A 23701-nucleotide genomic window follows, 5' to 3' on the forward strand; every position below is an offset into this window, starting at 1 on the left:
AGAACTGCACACCATACTCCAGATTCGGCCTCACCAATGCCCTGTACAATTTCAACATTACATCCCAACTTCTATACTCGATGCTCTGATTTATAAAGGCAAGCATACCAAACGCCTTCTTCACCACCCTATCCACATGAGATTCCACCTTCAGGGAACAATGCACAGTTATTCCCAGATCCCTCTGTTCCACTGCATTCCTCAATTCCCTACCATTTACCCTGTACGTCCTATTTTGATTTGTCCTACCAAAATGCAGCACCTCACACTTATCAGCATTAAACTCCATCTGCCATCTTTCAGCCCACCCTTCCAAAAGGCCCAAGTCTCTCTGTAGACTTTGAAAATCTACCTCACTATCAACTACTCCACCTATCTTAGTATCATCTGCATATTTACTAATCCAATTTGCCACACCATCATCCAGATCATTAATGTAAATGACAAACAACAGTGGACCCAACACAGATCCTTGGGGCACTCCACTAGACACTGGCCTCCAACCTGACATACAATTGTCAACCGTTACCCTCTGGTATCTCCCATTCAGCCATTGTTGAATCCATCTTGCAACCTCACTATTAATACCCAACGATTTAACCTTCTTAATCAACCTTCCATGTGGAACCTTGTCAAATGCCTTACTGAAGTCCATATAGACAACATCCACAGCCTTGCCCTTATCAATTTCCCTGGTAACCTCTTCAAAAAATTCAAGAAGATTAGTCAAACATGACCTTCCAGGCACAAATCCATGTTGACTGTTTCTAATCAGGCCTTGATTATCCAAATAATTATATATATTGTCCCTAAGTATCTTTTCCATTAATTTTCCCACCACAGACGTCAAACTAATAGGTCTATAATTGCTAGGTTTACTTTTAGAACCTTTTTTAAACAAAGGCACAACATGCGCAATGCGCCAATCTTCCGGCACCATCCCTGTTTCTAATGACGTTTGAAATATTTCCGTCATAGCCCCTGCTATTTCTGCACTAACTTCCCTCAATGTCCTAGGGAATATCCTATCAGGACCTGGAGACTTATCCACTTTTATATTCTTCAAAAGTGTCCGTACCTCCTCTTCTTTAATCCTCCTAATTTCCATCACTACTCTACTTGTTTCGCTTACCTCACATAATTCAATATCCTTCTCCTCGGTAAATACCGAAGAAAAGAAATTGTTTAATATCTCCCCCATTTCTTCCGGCTCAGCACATAGCTGTCCACTCTGACTCTCTAATGGACCAATTTTATCCCTCACTATCCTTTTGCTATTGACATATCTGTAGAACCCCTTGGGGTTTACTTTTACATTACTTGCCAAAGCAGCCTCATATCTTTTTTTCGCTTTTCTAATTTCCTTTTTAAGATTCCTTTTACATTCTTTATATTCCTCAAGAACCTCATTTACTCCCTGCCGCTTATATTTATTGTATATCTCCCTCTTTTTCCGAACCAAGTGTCCAATTTCCCTGGAAAACCATGGCTCTTTCAAATTATTATTCTTTCCTTTCCACTGAACAGGGACATAAAGACTCTGTACTCTCAAAATTTCACCTTTAAATATCCTCCATTTCTCTATTATATCCTTTTCATAAAACAACAATTTCCATTTCACTCCTTTTAAATCCTTTCTCATCTCCTCAAAATTAGCCTTTCTCCAATCCAAAATCTCAACCCTTGGTCCAGATTTGACCTTCTCCATAATGATATTGAAACTAATGGCATTATGATCACTAGACCCAAAGTGCTCCTCAACACATACCTCCGTCACCTGACCCATCTCATTTCCTAACAGGAGGTCCAACACTGCCCCTTCTCTGGTAGGCACCTCTACGTATTGCTGCAAAAAACTATCCTGCACACATTTTACAAACTCCAAACCATCCAGCCCTTTAACAGAATGTGATTCCCAGTCTATATACGGAAAATTGAAATCACCCACAATCACCACTCTGTGCTTACTACTAATATCTGCTATCTCCTTACATATTTGCTCTTCCAATTCTCGTTCCCTATTTGGCGGTCTATAATACACCCCTATAAGTGTTGCTAAACCTTTCTCATTTCTGAGTTCCACCCAAACAGCCTCCTTAATCGAGCCTTCTAGTCATCCACCAACATTTCCGTCACCTACAACGGGACCCCACCACTGGCCATATCTTCCCATCCCCTCCCCTCTCTGCGTTCCGCAGAGACCATTCCCTCCGTAACTCCCTGGTCCACTCGTCCCTTCCTACCCAAACCACCCCAACCCCGGGCACTTTCCCCTGCAACCGCACGAGATGCAACACCTGTCCCTTTACCTTCCCCCTCAATTCCATCCAAGGACCCAAACAGTCTTTCCAGGTGAGACAAAGGTTCACCTGCACCTCCTCCAACCTCATCTATTGCATCCGCTGCTCTAGATGTCAACTTATTTACATCGGCGAAACCAAGCGCAGGCTCGGCGATCGCTTCGCTGAACACCTGCGCTCGGTCCGCATTAACCAAACTGATCTCCCGGTAGCCGAGCACTTCAACTCCCCCTCCCATTCCCAGTCTGACCTTTCTGTCATGGGCCTCCTCCAGTGCCATAGTGAGGCCCACCGGAAATTGGAGGAACAGCACCTAATATTTCGCCTGGGCAGTTTGCAGCCCAGTGGTATGAACATCGACTTCTCCAACTTTAGATAGTTCCTCTGTCCCTCCCTTCCCCTCCTCCTTCCCAGATCTCCCTCTATCTTCCTGTCTCCACCTATATCCTTCCTTTGTCCCGCCCCCCTGACATCAGTCTGAAGAAAGGTCTCGACCCGAAACGTCACCCATTCCTTCTCTCCTGAGATGCTGCCTGACCTGCTGAGTTACTCCAGCATTTTGTGAATAAATCCCTTCAGCGTAACATGTCCATGCCAACCACGTTGCCTCCTAAACTGGTCCCAGCCACTTGCATTTGGCCCATATCCCTCTGAACATTTTCTATGCATGTACTATCCAATTGTCTTTTACACATTATAATTGTACCTGCCTCCACCACTTCCTCAGGCAGCTCATTCCCCATACCCACCATTATCTTCGTTTAAAAAAAAGTTGCCCCTCAGGTTCCCTTTATATCTTTACCCTCGTGGGGAAAAATAAGTGTTTTTGTTCACCTTACGGCTCTCATGATTTTATATACCTACATGGCACCCCTCAGTCTCCAAAACCCCAAGCAAAAGTTACCGCCTATCCAATCTTTCCTTGTAACTCAAGTCTTCCAGACCCGGAAACATTCTAGTGACTTATTTCTGCATTCCTTCCAGCTACGCACAATATTCCAAGTCCACTCACTATTCCCACTCTGGTGCTCAATGTCTTGACAGATAGACAAACATGTCAACCTGAATCAGCACTTTCAGGGAACTATACACATGTTCCACTAGGTATTGTGTAGGAAGGAACTGCAGATGCTGGTTTAAACCAAAGATAGAAGAAAAAAGCTCCCAAAACAACCTTCCGTTCCAACACCAGACTCCGATGACTAAACCAGTTTTGTATCTACTGGCTAACTCACCTGGGATCCCATGTGATCTAACCTTCCAGACCAGTCTACCATGCAGAGCAATGTTATAGGCCTTGCTAGAGTACATCTATTGTCTTGCCCTCTTCAATCATCTTGGTCACTCTTCCAAAACCTCAATCAAATTGACAAGATGCTGTTTTCACGCGGAAAGCCGTGCTGCATATCTTTATTCAGTCCTTACCTTTGCAAATACTGGTAGATCTTTTCTAGAATCCTCTCCACTAACATTCCCACCACTGATATTAGGCTCACCAGCCTGCAGTTCACTGGCTTGCCCTTGCAACATTAGCCACCCTCCAGTCTTCCAGCACTATACCATGACTAACCATGAAACAATTATCTCTGCCAGGGGCCCAGCAACTCCTTCCCTTGTTTCCCAAAATTCCCGAGGATAAACCTGACCATTCCTGGGGAATTTATCTAGGTTCTGTGCTTTAAGCACGCTAGCACCTCTTTTGTAACGTGTATATGTCCCCAGCTTCCATGACTTTCTCCAGAGGTAAAAACGTAATGTAAGATCACGTCCATCTCCTGCATCTTCACACAGACAACCATTTTGATCCTTAAGAGGACCCGTTTTCTTCCTAGTTACTCTTGCTCTTCATATACATAGAATCTCTTGGATTCTCATTGACTTGATCTGGCAAACCTGTCTCATGTCCTCTTTGTGGACCCCCTGATTTCCCTCAAGGATATTCCTGCACCACCAAGGGATTTGCTTGCTGCAATTTTCCTTTCCTTGACCAGAACCTCAGTAGCCCCCATCATCCAGGTTTGCCTCATCATGCCAGCCCTTCTCTTTACACTAACAGGAACATGCTGATTCTGAACTCTTCCCATCTCACTTTTGGAGCAGAGAAGAGTACAGCACAGAAACAGGCTCTTTGGCAAACAATGTCTGTGCTGAACATGTTGCTAAGTTAAACTAATCTCCTGCACCTGCATGTGATCCAAATCCCTACATTCTCTGCATTTCCAAAAGCCTCCTAAACACCACTATGTATCTGCCTTCACCACCAACCTGGCAGCACATTCCAGGCACCCACCACTCTCCGCACAAAAAAACTGGCCCTGAACATCTCCTTTAAACTTTGCCCCTCTCACCTTAAACCTATGCCCTCAAGTGTTTGACATTTCCACCCTGGGATGAAGGTACTGTCTGCCTACCTATGAAAAGCCTCTCACTTCCCACTTACCTGCAAACATCTTCTCTCATTCAACCTTTGTGACTTCTTGTCTAACACCATCAAAATGAGCTCTGTCCCACTTTAGCTCTTTACTTGCAGACCAGTTTAATATTTTTCCATAACTATTTTAAAACTAGTGCAATTACAGTCACTGGTCCCAAAGTGCTCCCCCACTAACACTTCAGTTATAATCATACAGCAGAGGAGGTATGGGAGGAATCTGATACAGGGATACAAAATATGAGTGGCACAGATGTAATAGATAGTATTAAAGGTTTAGGTTTCTAAACCTAGAGGGAATCGGTTTAAGGAAAGGGGAAAGAAGTTTAGAAGGGATCTGAAGAATAATGTTTTCACCCAAGGGGTTGTTGGAATCTGGAACACATTGCCTGATGAAGTGTTGGGGCCGGTACTCTGACAACAGAGGTGTCTGGGTGGATATAGTAGGCCAAGGACTAAGTGCTGGGATTAATGTTGATGGTTAACATGGACAAGGTGCCCAAAAGACCGTTTCCCTACTGTGTGACTAAGTCTCACTGCTGGAAGAGACGTTGCTAATGTTTTAATGACAATTCATTATCTCACCAACAGTTGTCTGAGACTAACTGTTTAACACTTATGCAGCAATTTGAAATTCCAATGTTGTAAGACTCATTGGTGCAATTTTCACTATTGTGTTCGAACGATTACTGTGCATTTTGCAGGACCCTTGACACAGCAAAGCTGACAACAGTTCCGGGAATCACAGCTTGTTTCTTCAGTCTGCTGCAGGAGATCTTACTGGCCGAGGGAGAGGCGAGTGTAGCCTGGGTAAGTGGCACAACATTAATCTTGGTGTGACTCCAAGACTGCTGCTGAGATGATGCTGCTTATGATCTGTTGGCCTTTGTAGGCTACTTGTTGAAACCCTGGTAATTTCACCAACAGGCTGGTAGTAATTGGTCTATTTTCGGTTTGTTCCATGCGAGTGAAATATAATATAGATAACAAAGGAAATTAGACATGGTAAGGAATCAACAGTCAAGAGTGTTTAATTGTCCAGCTATGGGGCAATAAAGGGCTGAACAGTGGTGCAGTGATAGAGTTGCTGCCTCACAATGCCAGAGACCTAGGTTCGATCCTGACTACGGGTGCTGTCTGTATGGAGTTTGCATGACCACATGGGTTTTCTCCGGGTGCTCTGGTTTCTACCCATACTCCAAAGACATACAAGTTTGTAGGTTAATTGGCTTGGTAAGAATTGTAAATTGCCCCTAGTGTGTAGGATAGTGTTAGTGTATAGGGATTGCTGGTTGACACTGACCCAGTGGGCCAAAGGGACTGTTTTTGTGCTGTATCTTTAAACTAAACAAAAATACTTATTTGCTGCAGCTTTACATGCCCATCAACACAAAACACATAGAAATATACTATAATCAATAATACAATGAATTAATGTTATACAAGGTAATAAAATCATAAGTGATAAGAGCACATTAGGCCATTCGGCCTAACAAGTCTACTCCGCCATTCAATCATGGGTGATCTATCTCTCCATCCTAACGCCATTCTCCTGCCTTCTCCCTATAACCTCTGACACCCTCAAGAAGCTACCACTAACTTGGCCTCCACAGCCATCCGTGGCAAAGAATTCCACAGATTCACCACCCACTGACTAAAGAAATTCCTCCTCATGTCCTTCCTAAAAGAACGCCCTTTAATTCTGAGGCTATGACCTCGAGTCCAAGACTCCCATTAGCGAAAACATCTTCTCCACATCCACTCTATCCAAGCCTGTACAATTCAATGAGGCCCCCCCCGTCAATCTTCTAAACTCCAGCGAGTACAGGCCCAGTGCCGTCAAATGCTCATCATATGTTAACCCATTCATTCCTGGGATCATTCTTGTAAACCTCTTCTGTACCCTCTCCAGAGCCAGCACATCCTCTGTACCCTCTCCAGAGCCAGCACATCCTCTGTACCCTCTCCAGAGCCAGCACATCCTCTGTACCCTCTCCAGAGCCAGCACATCCTCTGTACCCTCTCCAGAGCCAGCACATCCTCTGTACCCTCTCCAGAGCCAGCACATCCTCTGTACCCTCTCCAGAGCCAGCACATCCTCTGTACCCTCTCCAGAGCCAGCACATCCTCTGTACCCTCTCCAGAGCCAGCACATCCTCTGTACCCTCTCCAGAGCCAGCACATCCTCTGTACCCTCTCCAGAGCCAGCACATCCTCTGTACCCTCTCCAGAGCCAGCACATCCTCTGTACCCTCTCCAGAGCCAGCACATCCTCTGTACCCTCTCCAGAGCCAGCACATCCTCTGTACCCTCTCCAGAGCCAGCACATCCTTCCTCAGATATGGTGCCCAAAATTGCTCACAATATTCCAAATGCGGCCTGACCAACGCCTTGTAGAGCCTCAGCATTACATCTCTGTTTTTATATACAAGCCCTCTCGAAATAAATGCTAGCATTGCATTAGCTTTCTTTACTCCGATTCGACTTGCAGATGAACTTTTTGGAAATCCTGCACCAGCACTCCCAAGTCCCTTTGCACTTCCGATTTCTGGATTCTCTCCCCATTTAGAAAATAATCTATGCCTTTATTCCTACTATCAAAATGCATGACTCCACACTTTGCTCCACTATATTCTCTCTGCCCACTCTCCCAACCTATCCCTCTGCAGAGTCCCTTCTTTTTCCACATTAGCAGCCCCTCCAGCTATTTTCGTATCAACTGCAAACTTTGCCACAAAGCATTCAATCCCCTCGTCCAAATCATCAATATACAAGGTGAAGAGCAGCTGGCAGCCAACCAGAAAAAAAAAAACCTTTATGGCCACTCTTTGCCTGCTGCCATCCAGCCAACCTGCTTTTCATGCTAGTATCTGCCCTTTGATACCATGGGCTTGCATCTTCCCTAACAGTCTCACGTGTGGCACCTTATCAAAGATTTTCTAACAATCTAGATAAACAACATCTACTGACTCTCCTTTATCTGTCTTGTTGTTTACTTCTTCAAATAATTCTAGTAAATTTATCAGTAAAGACCTTTCTTTCACAAAGCCTTCCTGACTTCGGCCTATTTTATCGTGAACGTAACTTCTTCCTATATAATGGACTCTAAAATCTTACCAACCACTGAAGTCTGACCTATAGTTTCCACTCTTCTGCTTTGCTCCCCTCTTGTACTGTGGGGTAACATTGGCAATTTTCCAGTCATCTGGAACCATTCCTGACTAGTGATTCTTGAAATATCACAATCGATGCCTCCACAATCTCCAAAGCCACCTCTTTCAGAACCCTAGGGTGCAGTCCATCTGGCCCAGGTGACTTCAGCCCTTTCAGCTTCCCAAGCACCTTCTCCCTAGTAATAGTCACTCCACTATCTTCCACCCCCTAACTCTTGAATTTCAGGCACGTTGCTGGTGTCTTCCACTGTGAAGACTGATGCAAAAAAGTCTTGCCATTTCTCTGCCATTTCTTTATACCCCATTATCACTTCCCCTGCATCATTCTCCAGCGGCCGTGCCTCTTTCTTACACTTTATACAACTGAAGAAGCTCTTGCTATCCTCTTTTATATTATTTGCTAGCTTACCTTCGTATTTCATCTTTTCTCCCCGTGTGGCTTTTTTAGTTACTTTCTGATGTTCTTTAAAAGCGTCCCAATCCTCTGTCTTCCCATTAATCTTTGCTATGTTATATGCCTTCTCTTAGTTTTGTACTGTCCTTGACTTTTCTTGTCAGCCACGCCTCCTTCTCCCCCTAGAATCTTTCTTCCTCTTTGGAATGAAAAGGTCCTGCATCTTCCGAATCGTTCCAGAAATTCCTCCCGTTGCTGTTCCATCGTCATCCCTGCTATGGTCCCTTTCCAGTCAACTCTGGCCAGCTCCTCCCTCATGCTCGGCTGCAATACTGACACATCCGATTTCACCTTCTCCCTCTCAAATTACAGATTAAAACTTATCATATGTGGTCGCTATCACCTTGTGGTTCTTTTACTTTGAGTTCCCTTAACAAATCCGGTTCATTACACAGATCTTAATCGTGCAAAAGTCTATCTGTAGTTCAACCAAAACTAAGTCCATAGTTGATCATAGTTGCTGAGGTTAATGATGTGCAGTGTTCAAAAACCTGACAGTTGCTGGGAAGTAGCTGCTCAAGCCTAGTGGTCGTGGTTTTCAGGCTCCTGCTCCACCTTCCCAATGGTAGCAGCAATATGAGACCATGGCCAAGGTGGGGGCCTTTGATATTAACTGTCTTTTGAGGCAGTGCTTCCTATAGTTTTCTTCAATTCTAAGGAGGTCAGTGCCCACGGTAGACCAGCCATTGTCCACCACTCCTTTAGCATCCTTCATTCCTGGGCATTTGTTACCGAATGTGATGCAGCCAGTCAATATTATCTGTTGTCTCCATCGTGTTGGGTTTTGCTGTGGTTCACCAGTCCACACTTACATCTGTCCTTAGCTCCCATGTCCTTTCACCCTGCCCTCACTCATTTGACTTGTTGTACCCCTTCTAACCTTTCTCTCTTTTCCAGTTATCCTCCCCTCAACACCATCCTGACAATTTCATAAGATCACAAGTGATAGGAGTAGAATTTGGCCATTCGGCCCATCAAGTCTACTCTGCCATTCAATCATAGCTGATCTATCTCTCCCTCCTAACCCCATTCTCCTATCCCATTTGCCTATCCTGTTACTAATATTTTATTTATTTCTCAAAATCTCCCTTCAGGATTCCTGCAGAATTCATTTTTCACCATGGTTTCCACATTTCCTTCATTCTTCCTTGGTCTTTACATTTCCAACTCCCCCCTCCCCACCTCTTTGTCCCTTGCTGCCTTGCTTTGCTCTCTGTCGTACTCCTCATCTCTTCCAACATGGAAACTGGCCATTCGGTCCATCATCTCCACACTAACTTGTTAGTACTTATTACTAATGATCTTTCAGTGCTTGATCAACAGCCCTCCATAACTAGATGATTCAAGTGCTCATGCAGACACATCTTAATGCCACCTCCAACTCTGCTTCCACCATTTCCTCCGGCAGTGTATTCCAGGGTATCCAATACTCTCTGGATGAATGGTTCTCTTCAGATCCCTTCTAAATATCTTGCTCCTTATCCTAAATATACGCCTTCTGGTGAAGAGCCACATTTTTTCCTTTCTTTATCTCCTCTCCTTTCCTTGCAGGATTTTTTTTTTGTTTCTGTCAAACCAATCCCCTCTGCTCATCTTTCCTCTTGCATTACAACATAAGAACCAAGAGCAATTGCATACCATTAGGCTCCTCAGTCCAATGGTAACTTTCAACAACTTCATGGCTGCTAGTCGACCTCAACGTCACTTTCTGACCCTATTTCCTTGATTCCTATAATATTTGGAAACTTGATGACTATTTTGAATGTAGTTAATAACCTGAGCCTCTGATCTCTAGGGTAGCGCATTCCAAAGATTCATTACCATTTTGAGTCAAGAATTTCATTCCCAAATGGCTTACCATTTCTTTGAGACTGAGACCCAAGTTCAGTACTCCTCAGGCAGGAGTTCCTCTCCACTCTCACCCTGTGGCCTCTGCAACTTTTGTATTTTTCAATCAAATCACCTCTCATTCTTCGGAACTATAATGAGTTGAGGTCTACCCTACTCATTATACACAAGGGACTGCAGATGCTAATTTACAAAAAAAGACACACAGTGCTGGAGTAACTCAGCAGGTCAGGAAGCATCTTTGGGGGACATGGATTGGTGACTTTTTGCGTCAGGACCCTTCTTCGATAACTTTAGTCTGGGGATCGCTGGGGGAAGTGGGACAAAATCTGGCAAGTGATACTGATATAGGTAAGAGGAGATTTGATTGGCAAATGGTTGGATAAAGGGCAGAGATGAAAAAACAAATGGCTGTATGATAAGGAGAGAAGGATCATGACATGTGAAGCCAGAGGAAGGCATTTAGGTGGAAGAGACGGGTAGTGAGGGGGAGTGAGGGAAAATGGATGCGCACAGATATATAACTGGGAAGAGGGGGAAGAAAAAGGGAGGGGGGTTAGGAGAATTCAAAGCTCATACTGTTAGGTTCTGCTTGGGTTGCAAACAACCCAAAAGTGAACATTGAATTCTCATTTTTGGTAACTAACACCTTTTACATCGCCGTCTTCCCTAGATCATCTCTCCTACTATCTCTCTTCCGCCTATACACCTTCCTCAGACTTCATATTTCTTGTATCATCTCTCCTTATCTAACAACCTTTTGTCGTTTCAACAACTTTGTTCAAAGCTCCCCTTGCCTGTATCCACCTATTACTTGCCAGACCTTGTCCTGCCCCGCCGCCGCCACCTCTCTTCCAGCTTTCTCCCCTATTGTACAGTCTGAAGAGGGGTCCCGACATGACTATCCATTCCCTCTGCTGATGCTGCCTAACCCACTATGAGTTCCTGCAGCACTTTGTGTCCGTGTTTCCAATCTCTTCTCATACGACAGACCAGTCACCCCAGGGATCAGCCAGTCACCCCAGGGATCAGCCAGGCGACCTCAATGCACTTCCTCGCGTGCAAATTTCTCTCTTTTTTTAATGTAAGAAGACCAGGTGTAATCTTGCCATTACCCAATTTAATCTATAACGCATCTTTAATCCTGTACTCAAAATGTTTTTACAATAATGCCCATTATGCCATTTACTTCTCTAGTTGCTGCTGCAGTTATAGGTGGTGAGAAATGTTCATGTTCAGTGGGAATGGGGTGTCCTTGTATACGTCACATGCAGGTTTAGGTGTCCTTGTATATATCACATGCAGGTTTAGGTGGCAGTAGCAAACCTAAACCCACAAGTGATGTGAATAAGGACACCGTGGTCCCATTGTATTTAAGCATTTTTCGCCACCTATTAGAAGCAACTACGGTGGCGCAGCGGTAGAGTTGCTGCCTCACAGCGAGTGCAGCGCAGGAAACCCGGGTTCCATCCCGACTACAGGTGCTGTCTGTACGGAGTTTGTACGTTCTCTCCGTGACCTGTGTGGGTTTTCTCCGAGAGCTTCAGTTTCCTCCCACACTCCAAAGACGTATGAGTATGTATGTTAATTGGCTTGGTAAATGTAAAAATTGTCCCTAGTGGGTGTAGGATAGTGTTGATCCTCGATAGCGGGGATCGCTGGTCGGCATGGACCCGGTGGGCTGAAGGGCCTGTTTCCGTGCTGTATCTCTAAACTAAACTACTGTTTCTTCAGTGGGAATGAATAACCTCACTTTTGTCTCCTCTTTGGCTGTGCACTCATTGACTTTACCTCTATCCTCTGCAACCTCCTCAGCAGTCACTTCCCCTTCAGTTTTATCGTACACAGAGACACAGTATGCAAAGACCATTAAACATTCATTTATACTAATCCTGCATCACGTTGGACATATAATCCCTACAGCTATATTATTGATATAGATTGTGAATAGCTGGAGCCCAAGAACAGATTTTAGTTTAAGTTTATTATTGTTAGGTGTACCGAGGTACAGTGAAAAGCTTTGTTTTGCATGCTGTCCAATCAGATCAGGTAATGCTATACATAAATACAATGAATCCAAACTCAAGTGCAATATGTAGAGCAAAGTGAAAGGTGCAGAATATAGTTCTCAGCTAGATTTATGGGTAGAAAAGAGATTTAGTTAAGTAGAACAATTGAACTGAATGACAGCAGATCCTCTGGGGCTTCTGAATATTAAAATGTGCCACTTCCACTCCACATAAGAATATGAAATGCAGGCGCAGAAGCAGCAGTCGGCTATTTGACCCTCCGAGCCTTATGCCTTCAGTAGGATCATGGTTGTGGAAATCTTGGCCTCAATACCATTTCCCCAGAAATCTTTAATTCTTGTAATTCGTATAGTTGTCAATCTCTGTCTCAAATATATTAAATGGCAATCTCCTTTACCTGAGAAAACAAATTCCTCTTCATCTCCATCTGAAATGGCAAATCCATTTTGTAAACTCTGCCCCCTATTCTCGATACCGCACTCAGACAAACATTCTCTCAGGACCCACCCAGTCAATCCCTCTGTTTCAAAAAGATCACCTCATTCTTCTGAACTCAAGTCAATAAAGGCCTGATGGGCTCAACTTTTCTTCACATGTCACCTTCGTCCCAAGAATCAAACTAAAGAACCTTCATAGCGTTGTTTCCAAAGCAAGCATATCCTTTAAAACTGAAATCAATACTCCAGACACAGCAGCGCCCAGTAAAGTTACATTATACAGTCTCTCCTGTTATGCTACTTCCCATTGCAGTTAGGGCCAGCATTCCATTGCCTTCCCAGTTACTTGCTGTATCTCCATGCAAATTGAGTTTCATCATAGATTCCTTTGCAGTGAAATATTTTTGCAGCCTAACTTAATTTAAGTAATAATTTGCTTTTGCAGTCCATCTTCCAAAACAAATATTCTCACATTTTTCCCACATTATACTCCCATCTGCCAACTTCTTGCCCATCAATTAACATGGACATGTCAAAGTGCAGCCACTTTGTGACCTCCCTATTTGCTATCTGTGCTGGTACTGTGCCACTGAGCTCTGCTGGGGCAGCTGCAGTACGTCAGGTGCTGGGATGAGATGTTTATTTCATTGTAGGTAGCAGGTAGAGTGATCAGGAGTTGGCACAAAATTCTGATGTTGTTGTCTGCTCTTTTTTTAGATTGAGGAGAAAGTGCTTGACTGGCAGATCTCTGCCCATAGTGCTTTAAACTGTTGGTTCCCAGATGCCACAAACTGGTCAGAACTTGTTCAGTCCGCTCTGCGCTTCCTTTCAGGAGAAGGTTCACGTAAGTCTGATTTCTCTGTGAGGGCATCATTGCCTCAGTATTTATGTGTCTGGATCAGTTGAATTCAGATAATGAAGATGGTTGTGAAAAATTGCAGCAGGATCTTGATCGATTGGCCAGGTGGGCTAAGGAATGGTTGATGGAATTTAATACAGAGAAATGTGAAGTGTTGAATTTTGGGAAGTCTAACATGGGCAAGACCTACACGGTGAATGGTAGGGCTCTGGGGAGTGTTGTAGAGCAGAATCTAGGAGTGCAGGTGTATGGTTCCTTGAAGGTGGAGTCGCAGGTAGATCGGGTGGTCAAAAAGGCTTTTAGTACATTAGCCTTCATTGGTCATTGGTCATATTGCAGTTGTATAAGACGTTGGGGAGGCCGCATTTAAAGTATTGTGTTCAGTTCTGGGCACCATGCTCTCAGAAATATGAGGAAGAAGATTGGACTTTATTGAGGAATGTGGGAAATCTGCTGTGGTGGATGTTTATGTTAACTTTTATGTAGTGTGTCTTGTTGCTTTTTATTTGTATGGCTGTATGGTAATTTGCATATCACTGTACCTTAATTGATACATGTGACAATAAAAGACCTTTGAAACCTTTGAATCTGGAAAGGGTACCTTTGAATCAGAGAGGATTTACAAGGATGTTGCCAGGACTAGAGGGTCTGAGCTACAGGGAGAGGTTGAGCAGGCTGGGACTCTATTCCTTAGAGTGCAGGAGGATGAGGGGTGATCTTATTGAGGTGTATAAAATCATGAGAGGAATAGATCGGGTAGCTGCACAGAGTCTCTTGCCCAGAGTAGGCGAATTGGCGACCAGAGGACATAGGTTTAAGGTGAAGGGGAAAAGATTTGAAAGGAATTTGAGGGGTAACTTTTTTACACAATGGGTGGTAGGTGTATGGAACAAGCTGCCAGAGGAGGTAGTTGAGGCTGGGACTATCCCAACATGTAAGAAACAGTTAGACAGGTACATGGATAGGACAGGTTTGGAGGGATATAAGCCAAACACAGACTGGTGGGACTGGTGTAGATGGGACATGTTGGCCGGTGTGGGTAAGTTGGGCCGGAGGGCCTGTTTCCACGCTGTATCACTATGACTATGACTATGACTACCTCATTTACAGATGGAATACAACACTTTTCAACAATCAGTACACATCCACATTTCCATATTAATGCTGGAAGAAAAGTCATTTAGTGGATGAAGGAAATGAAGATATTTGTGCCAAACTTATTGCACAGAGCAGATGTTGCCAGGGCTGTAGCGCCTGAGGTTCAATAAGAGATTGGACAGGCTAGGACTTTATTCCTTAGAGCGTTGGATGCTAATGAGGGATCTTATAGAGGTGTATAAAATCTTGAGGGGAGTAGATAGGGTGAATGCACAATCTCACTCAAGGTCGGTGAATTAAAAACCAGAGGATACAGGTTTAGGGTAAGGTGGGGGGGAGATTTAATAGGAACCTAAGGGGCAACTTTTCACACAGAAGGGTGGTGGGTATATGGAAGGTTGCCAGAGGAAGTAGTTGAGGCAAGTAGGATCACAGTGTTTAAAGGACACTTGGACAGGTACATGGATAGGATAGATTTAAAGGGATAGGAGGGACCAAGCTCAGGGAAATGGGACTAGTTTAGATGGGGCATCTTGGCCAGCTGGACAAGTTGGGCTGAAGGACCTGTTTCCGTGCTGTATATCTCTAGAGTTCTGTGTATTGACTGGAGATGTTTGATTTTCATCAACCAACCTTGATGCTCTTTGACCTCAGTTCTTCCCGGGCTCTTGAACTGACACTGCTGAGGCACAGCTGATTAGTGTGTCCAGTATTTTTATCCTTGTTCTGCTTTAACAAAGCAGTTATGGACAGTCTATAGGACAGGTTATTAAGGTCTACAAAGCATGTGGGCCTTGGAGCTTAAAAAACTGCAGGTACTGAAAAAGGCCCCTTGTTGCCAAAGCAAAAGACAGACAGCAGGTTAGTTTTCAGTAGCAGTTTGCATGGAATTGGGATGGATGGGTCAAAGGGAATGTTTCTGATCAGGTGCGGCACTTTGATGTTGTGGTGTAGAACATAGAACAGTTCAGCACAAGACCAGGCTCTTCGGCCCACATCTGTGTCGACCATGACCAAGTTAATCTCCTCTTATCTTCACATGATCCATATTCCTCTATTCTCTGCCAATGCATGTGCCTATCTGAAAGCTTGTTAACTGCCATTGCTATATGCTTCTACCATCGATTTATTCACAAAATGCTGGAGTAACTCAGCAGGTCAGGCAGCATCTCGAGAGAGAGAAGGAATGGGTGACGTTTCGGGTCGAGACCCTTCTTCAGACTGATGTTAGGGGAGGGGGTGGGTCCTTCCTTCTCTCCAGAGAAGCTGCCTGACCTGCTGAGTTACCAGCTTTTTGTGGCTACTACCTATCTACAATGTAATTCCCTCTCTGAACCTTGTCATTGTCATTTATATCCTCTCTCATTCTTCAGGGGGGCGGGACAAAGGAAGGATATAGGTGGAGACAGGAAGATAGAGGGAGATCTGGGAAGGAGGAGGGGAAGGGAGGGACAGAGGAACTATCTAAAGTTGGAGAAGTCGATGTTCTTACCACTGGGCTGCAAACAGCCCAGTCGAAATATGAGGTGCTGTTCCTCCAATTTCCGGTGGGCCTCACTATGGCACTGGAGGAGGCCCATGACAGAAAGGTCAGACTGGGAATGGGAGGGGGAGTTGAAGTGCTCGGCCACCGGGAGATCAGTTTGGTTAATGCGGACCGAGCGCAGGTGTTCAGCGAAGCGATCGCCGAGCCTGTGCTTGGTTTCGCCGATGTAAATAAGTTGACATCTAGAGCAGCGGATGCAATAGATGAGGTTGGAGGAGGTGCAGGTGAACCTTTGTCTCACCTGGAAAGACTGTTTGGGTCCTTGGATGGAGTTGAGGGGGGAGGTAAAGGGACAGGTGTTGCATCTCGTGCGGTTGCAGGGGAAAGTGCCTGGGGTTGGGGTGGTTTGGGTAGGAAGGGACGAGTGGACCAGGGAGTTACGGAGTGAACGGTCTCTGCGGAACGCAGAGAGGGGAGGGGATGGGAAGATATGGCCAGTGGTGGGCGTTGTAGGAGACGGAAATGTTGGTGGATGATATGTTGGATCCGCTGGCTGGTGGGGTGGAAGGTGAGAACGAGGGGGATTCTGTCCTTGTTGCGAGTGGGGGGAGGGGGAGCAAGAGCGGAGCTGCGGGATGTAGAAGAGACCCTAGTGAGAGCTTCATCTATAATGGAGGAGGGGAAGCCCCGTTTCCTGAAGAACGAGGACATCTCGGAAGCCCTAGTGTGAAACACCTCATCCCGGGCGCAGATGCGGCATAGACGGAGGAATTGGGAGTAGGGGATAGATGCAGGGGACCGGGTGGGAAGAAGTGTAGTCCAGATAGCTGTGCGAGTCAGTGGGTTTGTAGTAAATGTCCGTCACTAGTCTGTCTCCTGTGATGGAGATGGTGAGGTCCAGAAACGGGAGGGAGATGTCGGAGATAGTCCAGGTAACTAGCAACATGCTTAGCAACATGCTTCTACCATCACTGTGTTCGGTACCCACCACTCTCTAGGTGAAAATAACTTGCCCTCGTTTATACTTCTCCCTCTGACTTTAAAGCTATGCCCTCGAGCCTCTGACATTTCTACCCTGGGATAAAGGTTTTGACTGTCTACCCTATCTATGCCTCTCATAATTTTTTATATTTCTATCAGGTCTCCCCTCAACCTCCGATACTCCAGAGAAAACAATCCACGTTTATCCAACCTCTCCTTATAGCTAATATGCTCTAATCCAGGCATCCTTCTAGTAAACTTCTTCCTTCTAGTAATCCTCTTCTAGGCCTGCACATCCTTACTGAATTGGGGTGTCCAGAACTGCGCACAATACTCTAAATGTTGCCTAACCAATGTTTTAGTTGCAACATAGCTTCCTGATTCTTACACTAGTGCGCTGACCCAACAAAGACAAACATACCACTCTATTTACATGTGTGCTGCTTTCCAGTAGCATTGGACTTAGACTTCAAGAGCACTCTGTACATCAATGCTGTGAAGGATCATGTGTACATGTGTGCTGCTTTCCAGTAGCATTGGACTTAGACCAAGAGCACTCTGTACATCAATGCTGTGAAGGATCATGTTTACATGTGTGCTGCTTTCCAGTAGCATTGGACTTAGACTTCAAGAGCACTCTGTACATCAATGCTGTGAAGGATCATGTTTACATGTGTGCTGCTTTCCAGTAGCATTGGACAGACTTCAAGAGCACTCTGTACATCAATGCTGTGAAGGATCTTTCCATTAACTGTACCCTTTCCCCTCACATTCGACCGTTGAACTTTAGAGATACAGTGTGGAAACAGACCCTTTGTCCCATGAGTCCGTCCCCATCAGCGATCACCCTTTACACCAGCACTCCTTCACACTAGGGACAATTAACAATTTACAGGAACCAATTAACCTACAAACATGTACATTTTTGGATACCGTTTATCACCACAGCAAAGGTTTATCACCACAGTAAACTTAACCTTACCCATCCGACCTACCTGATCTGATGAGTGTTTTCAGCATTTTGCATCTTTATTTGAGGTGTCTGTAGCTTTGTGGTGATTATAACTTAGGCCAGTTGTTCTTCCATTTCCTTGTCTCTCATCCATTGACCTCTTTCCACCAAAATCTCCTCATCATGACTTCCTAATCCCCCTTTTTATCAACCCTAATCCTCCCCCTCCCACATTACTAACAGGGCGTGATTCTGAACTCCACGCTGCTCCTCATCCTCATCTCTCTCGTGTGTGGCCTTTTGCTGTCCTGTGCAATTGGAGCTGTTGCCTGGTACGGGGTGGAGGGGGAGTAGTAGTTGAGCAATGCTTGACTCAGTATGTGGTTGGGAGCTGGTGGTGAACTGTACCTGTAAGGGATGCGTCTAGTGGCAGTGCTGTGATGGATGCTGGTTGTGTGCAAATGTAAAAGGTACAGAGAAAATAGGTGCAGGAGGAGGCCATTTGGCACTTCGAGCCAGCAGCATGTTATGGTGGTGGAGAACACTGTCTCAATGGATATTTTCCTACCATGGACATTAGCTTGGTACTTTGAGTGCCAGGACACGTTTAGAGAGAGAACACTGCGGACGATGCCTGACCTGTCTCTTTGTTTCACACAGTTGGGGTCACAGCTCTTCCGTCCAACTTCACTCCATACGTGAACTGCAGAGAGCGGAGCCAGCACTGGAAGTGGATCGGTGAGTCCGGCGTGTGCTATTGCTCAACGTGCCATCTAGGAAAGGTTTTGTGAATGAGAAGTTGCTTGGCCTCCTGTGTCACTGCTCCATTATCAAAATCTGTCCCAGTCTGATTGCCCAGACAGCAGAGTCGTGTGAGGTGATAGAATATATGTTAGAGGCACAGACAGGGGTGTTCACAGAAATGATACCAGGAAAGTGTCGAGTTATACAGTGTGGAAACAGGCCCTTTGGCTCAATTCATCCACACTGACCAAGTTGCTCATCTAGTCCCATTTATAACATATAACATATAACAACTATAGCATGGAAACAGGCCTGTCCGGCCCTACCAGTCCACGCCGACCATTCTCCCATACCTAGTCTCACCTACCTGCACTCAGACCATAACCCTCTAATCCCCTCTTATCCATATACCTATCCAATTTACTCTTAAATAATAAAATCGAGCCAGCCTCCACCACTTCCACCGGAAGCCCATTCCATACAGCCACCACCCTCTGAGTAAAGAAGTTCCCCCTCATGTTACCCCTAAACCTTTGTCCCTCAATTCTGAAGCTATGTCCCCTTGTTGGAATCTTCCCCATTCTCAAAGGGAAAAGCCTACCCACGTCAACTCTGTCCGTCCCTCTCAAAATTTAAAAAACCTCTATCAAGTCCCCCCTCAACCTTCTACGCTCCAAAGAATAAAGACCCAACCTGTTCAACCTCTCTCTGTAGCCTAAGTGCTGAAACCCAGGCAACATTCTAGTAAATCTCCTCTGTACCCTCTCCATTTTGTCAACATCCTTCCTATAATTTGGCGACCAGAACTGCACACCATACTCCAGATTCGGCCTCACCAATGCCCTGTACAATTTCAACATTACATCCCAACTTCTATACTCGATGCTCTGATTTATAAAGGCAAGCATACCAAACGCCTTCTTCACCACCCTATCCACATGAGATTCCACCTTCAGGGAACAATGCACAGTTATTCCCAGATCCCTCTGTTCCACTGCATTCCTCAATTCCCTACCATTTACCCTGTACGTCCTATTTTGATTTGTCCTACCAAAATGCAGCACCTCACACTTATCAGCATTAAACTCCATCTGCCATCTTTCAGCCCACCCTTCCAAAAGGCCCAAGTCTCTCTGTAGACTTTGAAAATCTACCTCACTATCAACTACTCCACCTATCTTAGTATCATCTGCATATTTACTAATCCAATTTGCCACACCATCATCCAGATCATTAATGTAAATGACAAACAACAGTGGACCCAACACAGATCCTTGGGGCACTCCACTAGACACTGGCCTCCAACCTGACATACAATTGTCAACCGTTACCCTCTGGTATCTCCCATTCAGCCATTGTTGAATCCATCTTGCAACCTCACTATTAATACCCAACGATTTAACCTTCTTAATCAACCTTCCATGTGGAACCTTGTCAAATGCCTTACTGAAGTCCATATAGACAACATCCACAGCCTTGCCCTTATCAATTTCCCTGGTAACCTCTTCAAAAAATTCAAGAAGATTAGTCAAACATGACCTTCCAGGCACAAATCCATGTTGACTGTTTCTAATCAGGCCTTGATTATCCAAATAATTATATATATTGTCCCTAAGTATCTTTTCCATTAATTTTCCCACCACAGACGTCAAACTAATAGGTCTATAATTGCTAGGTTTACTTTTAGAACCTTTTTTAAACAAAGGCACAACATGCGCAATGCGCCAATCTTCCGGCACCATCCCTGTTTCTAATGACGTTTGAAATATTTCCGTCATAGCCCCTGCTATTTCTGCACTAACTTCCCTCAATGTCCTAGGGAATATCCTATCAGGACCTGGAGACTTATCCACTTTTATATTCTTCAAAAGTGTCCGTACCTCCTCTTCTTTAATCCTCCTAATTTCCATCACTACTCTACTTGTTTCGCTTACCTCACATAATTCAATATCCTTCTCCTCGGTAAATACCGAAGAAAAGAAATTGTTTAATATCTCCCCCATTTCTTCCGGCTCAGCACATAGCTGTCCACTCTGACTCTCTTTACCTGCATTTGATCCATATCCCTCCAAACCTTTCCTATCCATGTACCTGGATGTACCTAATATCATTTAAACATTATTATTGCATCCACATCTACAACTTTCTCTGGAAACCTGCTCCGTGTACCCAACACTCTGTGTAAAAAAAACATTGACTCCAAGGGTCTTTTTAAATATTTCTCCTCTCACCTTATAATCTAAGCCCCTCGTAATTTTATAAACCTCTATAAGGTGACACACAGCCTCCTCCCCCCCCCCCCCCCCAGCCAACCCAGTCTCTTATAACACAAACCCTTCACTCCCAGTGACATCTTTGTGAACCTTTTCCACTGACAAGAATTTCTGCCTCTTGACATTCAGACAGTGTATTCCAGACGCCCACCCACTGGGTGAGAGTTATTTTCTCATCTCTTCAGTTACTTTAAATCCATAGCCTCTGATTTTTGACCCTTTTGCTTGCCTGTAAGGTTCTCAGGGGCCTCAGAAGGGTGGCAATGGAGAGGAGGGCTGTATGTTGGTGTCAGAGTGAAGAGTAAGTCAAGTAAGACTTAAGGAACCCTGGATGACTAGAGAAATTGAGGCTCGGGTCAGGAAAAGGAGGGAGGCATTGGTTAAACAGAGGCAGCTGGAATGTAGCAAGAGTATCCATGGGGGGGGGGGGGGTATAAGGGATTGAAGAACATTAGTAGGAAATCAGAAGGACAAATAGGAGGCATGAGATAGCTTTGGCAGATAATATTAGAATCTAAAGAAATTAAGTGAAAAAAAGGTAACGAGAGAGAGTAGGCTCCCTCAGAAACCAAAGCTGTTATCTAGTATGGAGTCGCAGAAGATGTGCATCGTCCTCATTGAATATTTCTTCTCTGTTTTTACCACTGAGAAAGACATGAAGTTGGGAGGTCATATTGCAGTTGTATAAGACGTTGGTGAGACTGGATTTAGAATATTGTGTTCAGTTTTGGGCACCATGTTATAGAAAAGGTATTGTCAGGCTTGAAAGGATTCAGAATAAATTTACAAGGCTGTTGCCAGGAGCTATTGGGAGGGGTTGAGTAGGCTGGGTCTCTATTCCATGGAGCGCAGGAGGATGTGGGTTTAGGGATGTTCAGCGTGGTTTTGTCCATGGGAGATCGTGTCTCATGAATTTGAGTTTTTTTTTGTAAAAGTGACCAAGAAGGTTGATGAGGCCAGGCTATAGACATAGTCTGTATAGACTTCAGCAGGGCCGACATGAGACACTGCATGGTAGGCTGTTTTCGGTTAGATCGTCTGGGATCCAGGAAGAGAAAGGAATTGGATGGAGAATTTGGGATGTGGGAGGAAAACGGAGCACCCGGAGGAAACCCACGCGGTCACAGGGAGAACGTGCAAACTCCACACAGGCAGTCCCCAAGGTCAGGATCTATGGCACTCTGAGGTAGCAGCTCTGCCACTGGTACCACCGTGCGAGGTTATTCAATACACTTGCTATATTGCTGAATTACTTGACCTTGCTGTAATTTAGAACATCGAGTCCCATTTTATCTTTGTCCTTTTCCCCAACTGTAAATCTGTAAATCTTTCTGACTTATAATCACAAAAATCACCCCCCCCCGCTCCTGTTGACCCCCCCGCTCCTATTGACCCACACCCCCCGCTCCTGTTGACCCCCCCGCTCCTGTTGACCCCCCCGCTCCTATTGACCCACACCCCCCGCAATTCTGTCCTCGGTACCTTTTACACTGACTGCCTCATTTAATATTAGTGTAATTCCCAGGTTAGGGGAATCAAAAACCAGAGGGCATATGTTTAAGATGAGAGGGGAAAGATTTAATAAGAAGCTGAGGGGCAGCATTTTCCACACAGATTGTGGGTGAATGGAACGAGCTGCCAGAGGAGCTGGTTGAGGCAGGTAGTATAACAACATTTGAAAGATGCTGGGACACTTACATGGATAGAATAGAGAGACATGGGCAAATGGGACTAGCTTAGACGGGGCAACTTGGTCAGCATGAATGAATTAGGCCGAAGGGCATGTTTCTGTGTTGGTTGCTTCTGTAAAACAAATACGGATTTGAAATCAAATCATTTTTGTTATTGTTTTGGAATATTGCCTACAAATTTGCTCTTTCATGGTTCCCCAACTCTGTGTCGAGTCCAGTTACAGAAGGTCCTGAAGACCAGAGACTGTGGCTTGGATCGGGGACAGGCTTGGTTTAGGGGCAGAGCTCAACCAGAGAGTAGTGCAGAGAACAGGGGAGGGGGGCTTGGACCAGGGGAGAGGGGAGGGGCTCAGACCAGGAGAGAGGAGATGGGCTCGGACCAGGGGTGCGGGGGGCTCGGTCCAGGGGACGGGGGGGGGGGGGCTTGGACCAGGGGTGCGGGGGCTCGGACCAGGGGTGCGGGGGCTCGGTCCAGGGGTGCGGGGGCTCGGTCCAGGGGTGCGGGGGCTCGGACCAGGGGTGCGGGGGCTCGGACCAGGGGTGCGGGGGCTCGGTCCAGGGGTGCGGGGGCTCGGACCAGGGGTGCGGGGGGGGGAGCTTGGACCAGAGGTGCGGGGGCTCGGTCCAGGGGACGGGGGGGGGGGAGCTTGGACCAGGGGTGCGGGGGCTCGGACCAGGGGACGGGGGGGGGGAGCTTGGACCAGGGGTGCGGGGACACGGACCAGGGGTGCGGGGGCTTGGTCCAGGGGACGGGGGGGGGGAGCTTGGACCAGGGGTGCGGGGGCTCGGTCCAGGGGTGCGGGGGCTCGGTCCAGGGGACGGGGGGGGGAGCTTGGACCCGGGGACGGGGGCTCGGACCAGGGGTGCGGGGGCACGGACCAGGGGACGGGGGGGGGGGCTCGGACCAGGGGTGCGGGGGCTCGGTCCAGGGGTGCGGGGGGCTC

At 45.8% G+C, this 23701-nt stretch overlaps 1 protein-coding gene across 5 annotated transcripts in view; it reads left to right on the forward strand.

Moving 5' to 3' along the window:
- nfrkb (nuclear factor related to kappaB binding protein) overlaps positions 1-23701 on the forward strand; it is a 112279-nt gene that overhangs the window by 15189 nt on the left and 73389 nt on the right. For all 5 annotated transcript variants that reach the window (XM_078426997.1, XM_078426994.1, XM_078426995.1 and 2 more), the window contains exons 10-12: positions 5436-5541; positions 13391-13517; positions 18710-18787. In XM_078426997.1, coding sequence (XP_078283123.1) covers positions 5436-5541; positions 13391-13517; positions 18710-18787 — 311 coding nt within the window. The remainder of the gene's footprint in view (positions 1-5435; positions 5542-13390; positions 13518-18709; positions 18788-23701) is intronic.

The sequence above is a fragment of the Rhinoraja longicauda genome, chromosome 32 (genome assembly GCF_053455715.1).
Source record: "Rhinoraja longicauda isolate Sanriku21f chromosome 32, sRhiLon1.1, whole genome shotgun sequence".
Taxonomy (NCBI): Eukaryota; Metazoa; Chordata; class Chondrichthyes; order Rajiformes; family Arhynchobatidae; genus Rhinoraja; species Rhinoraja longicauda.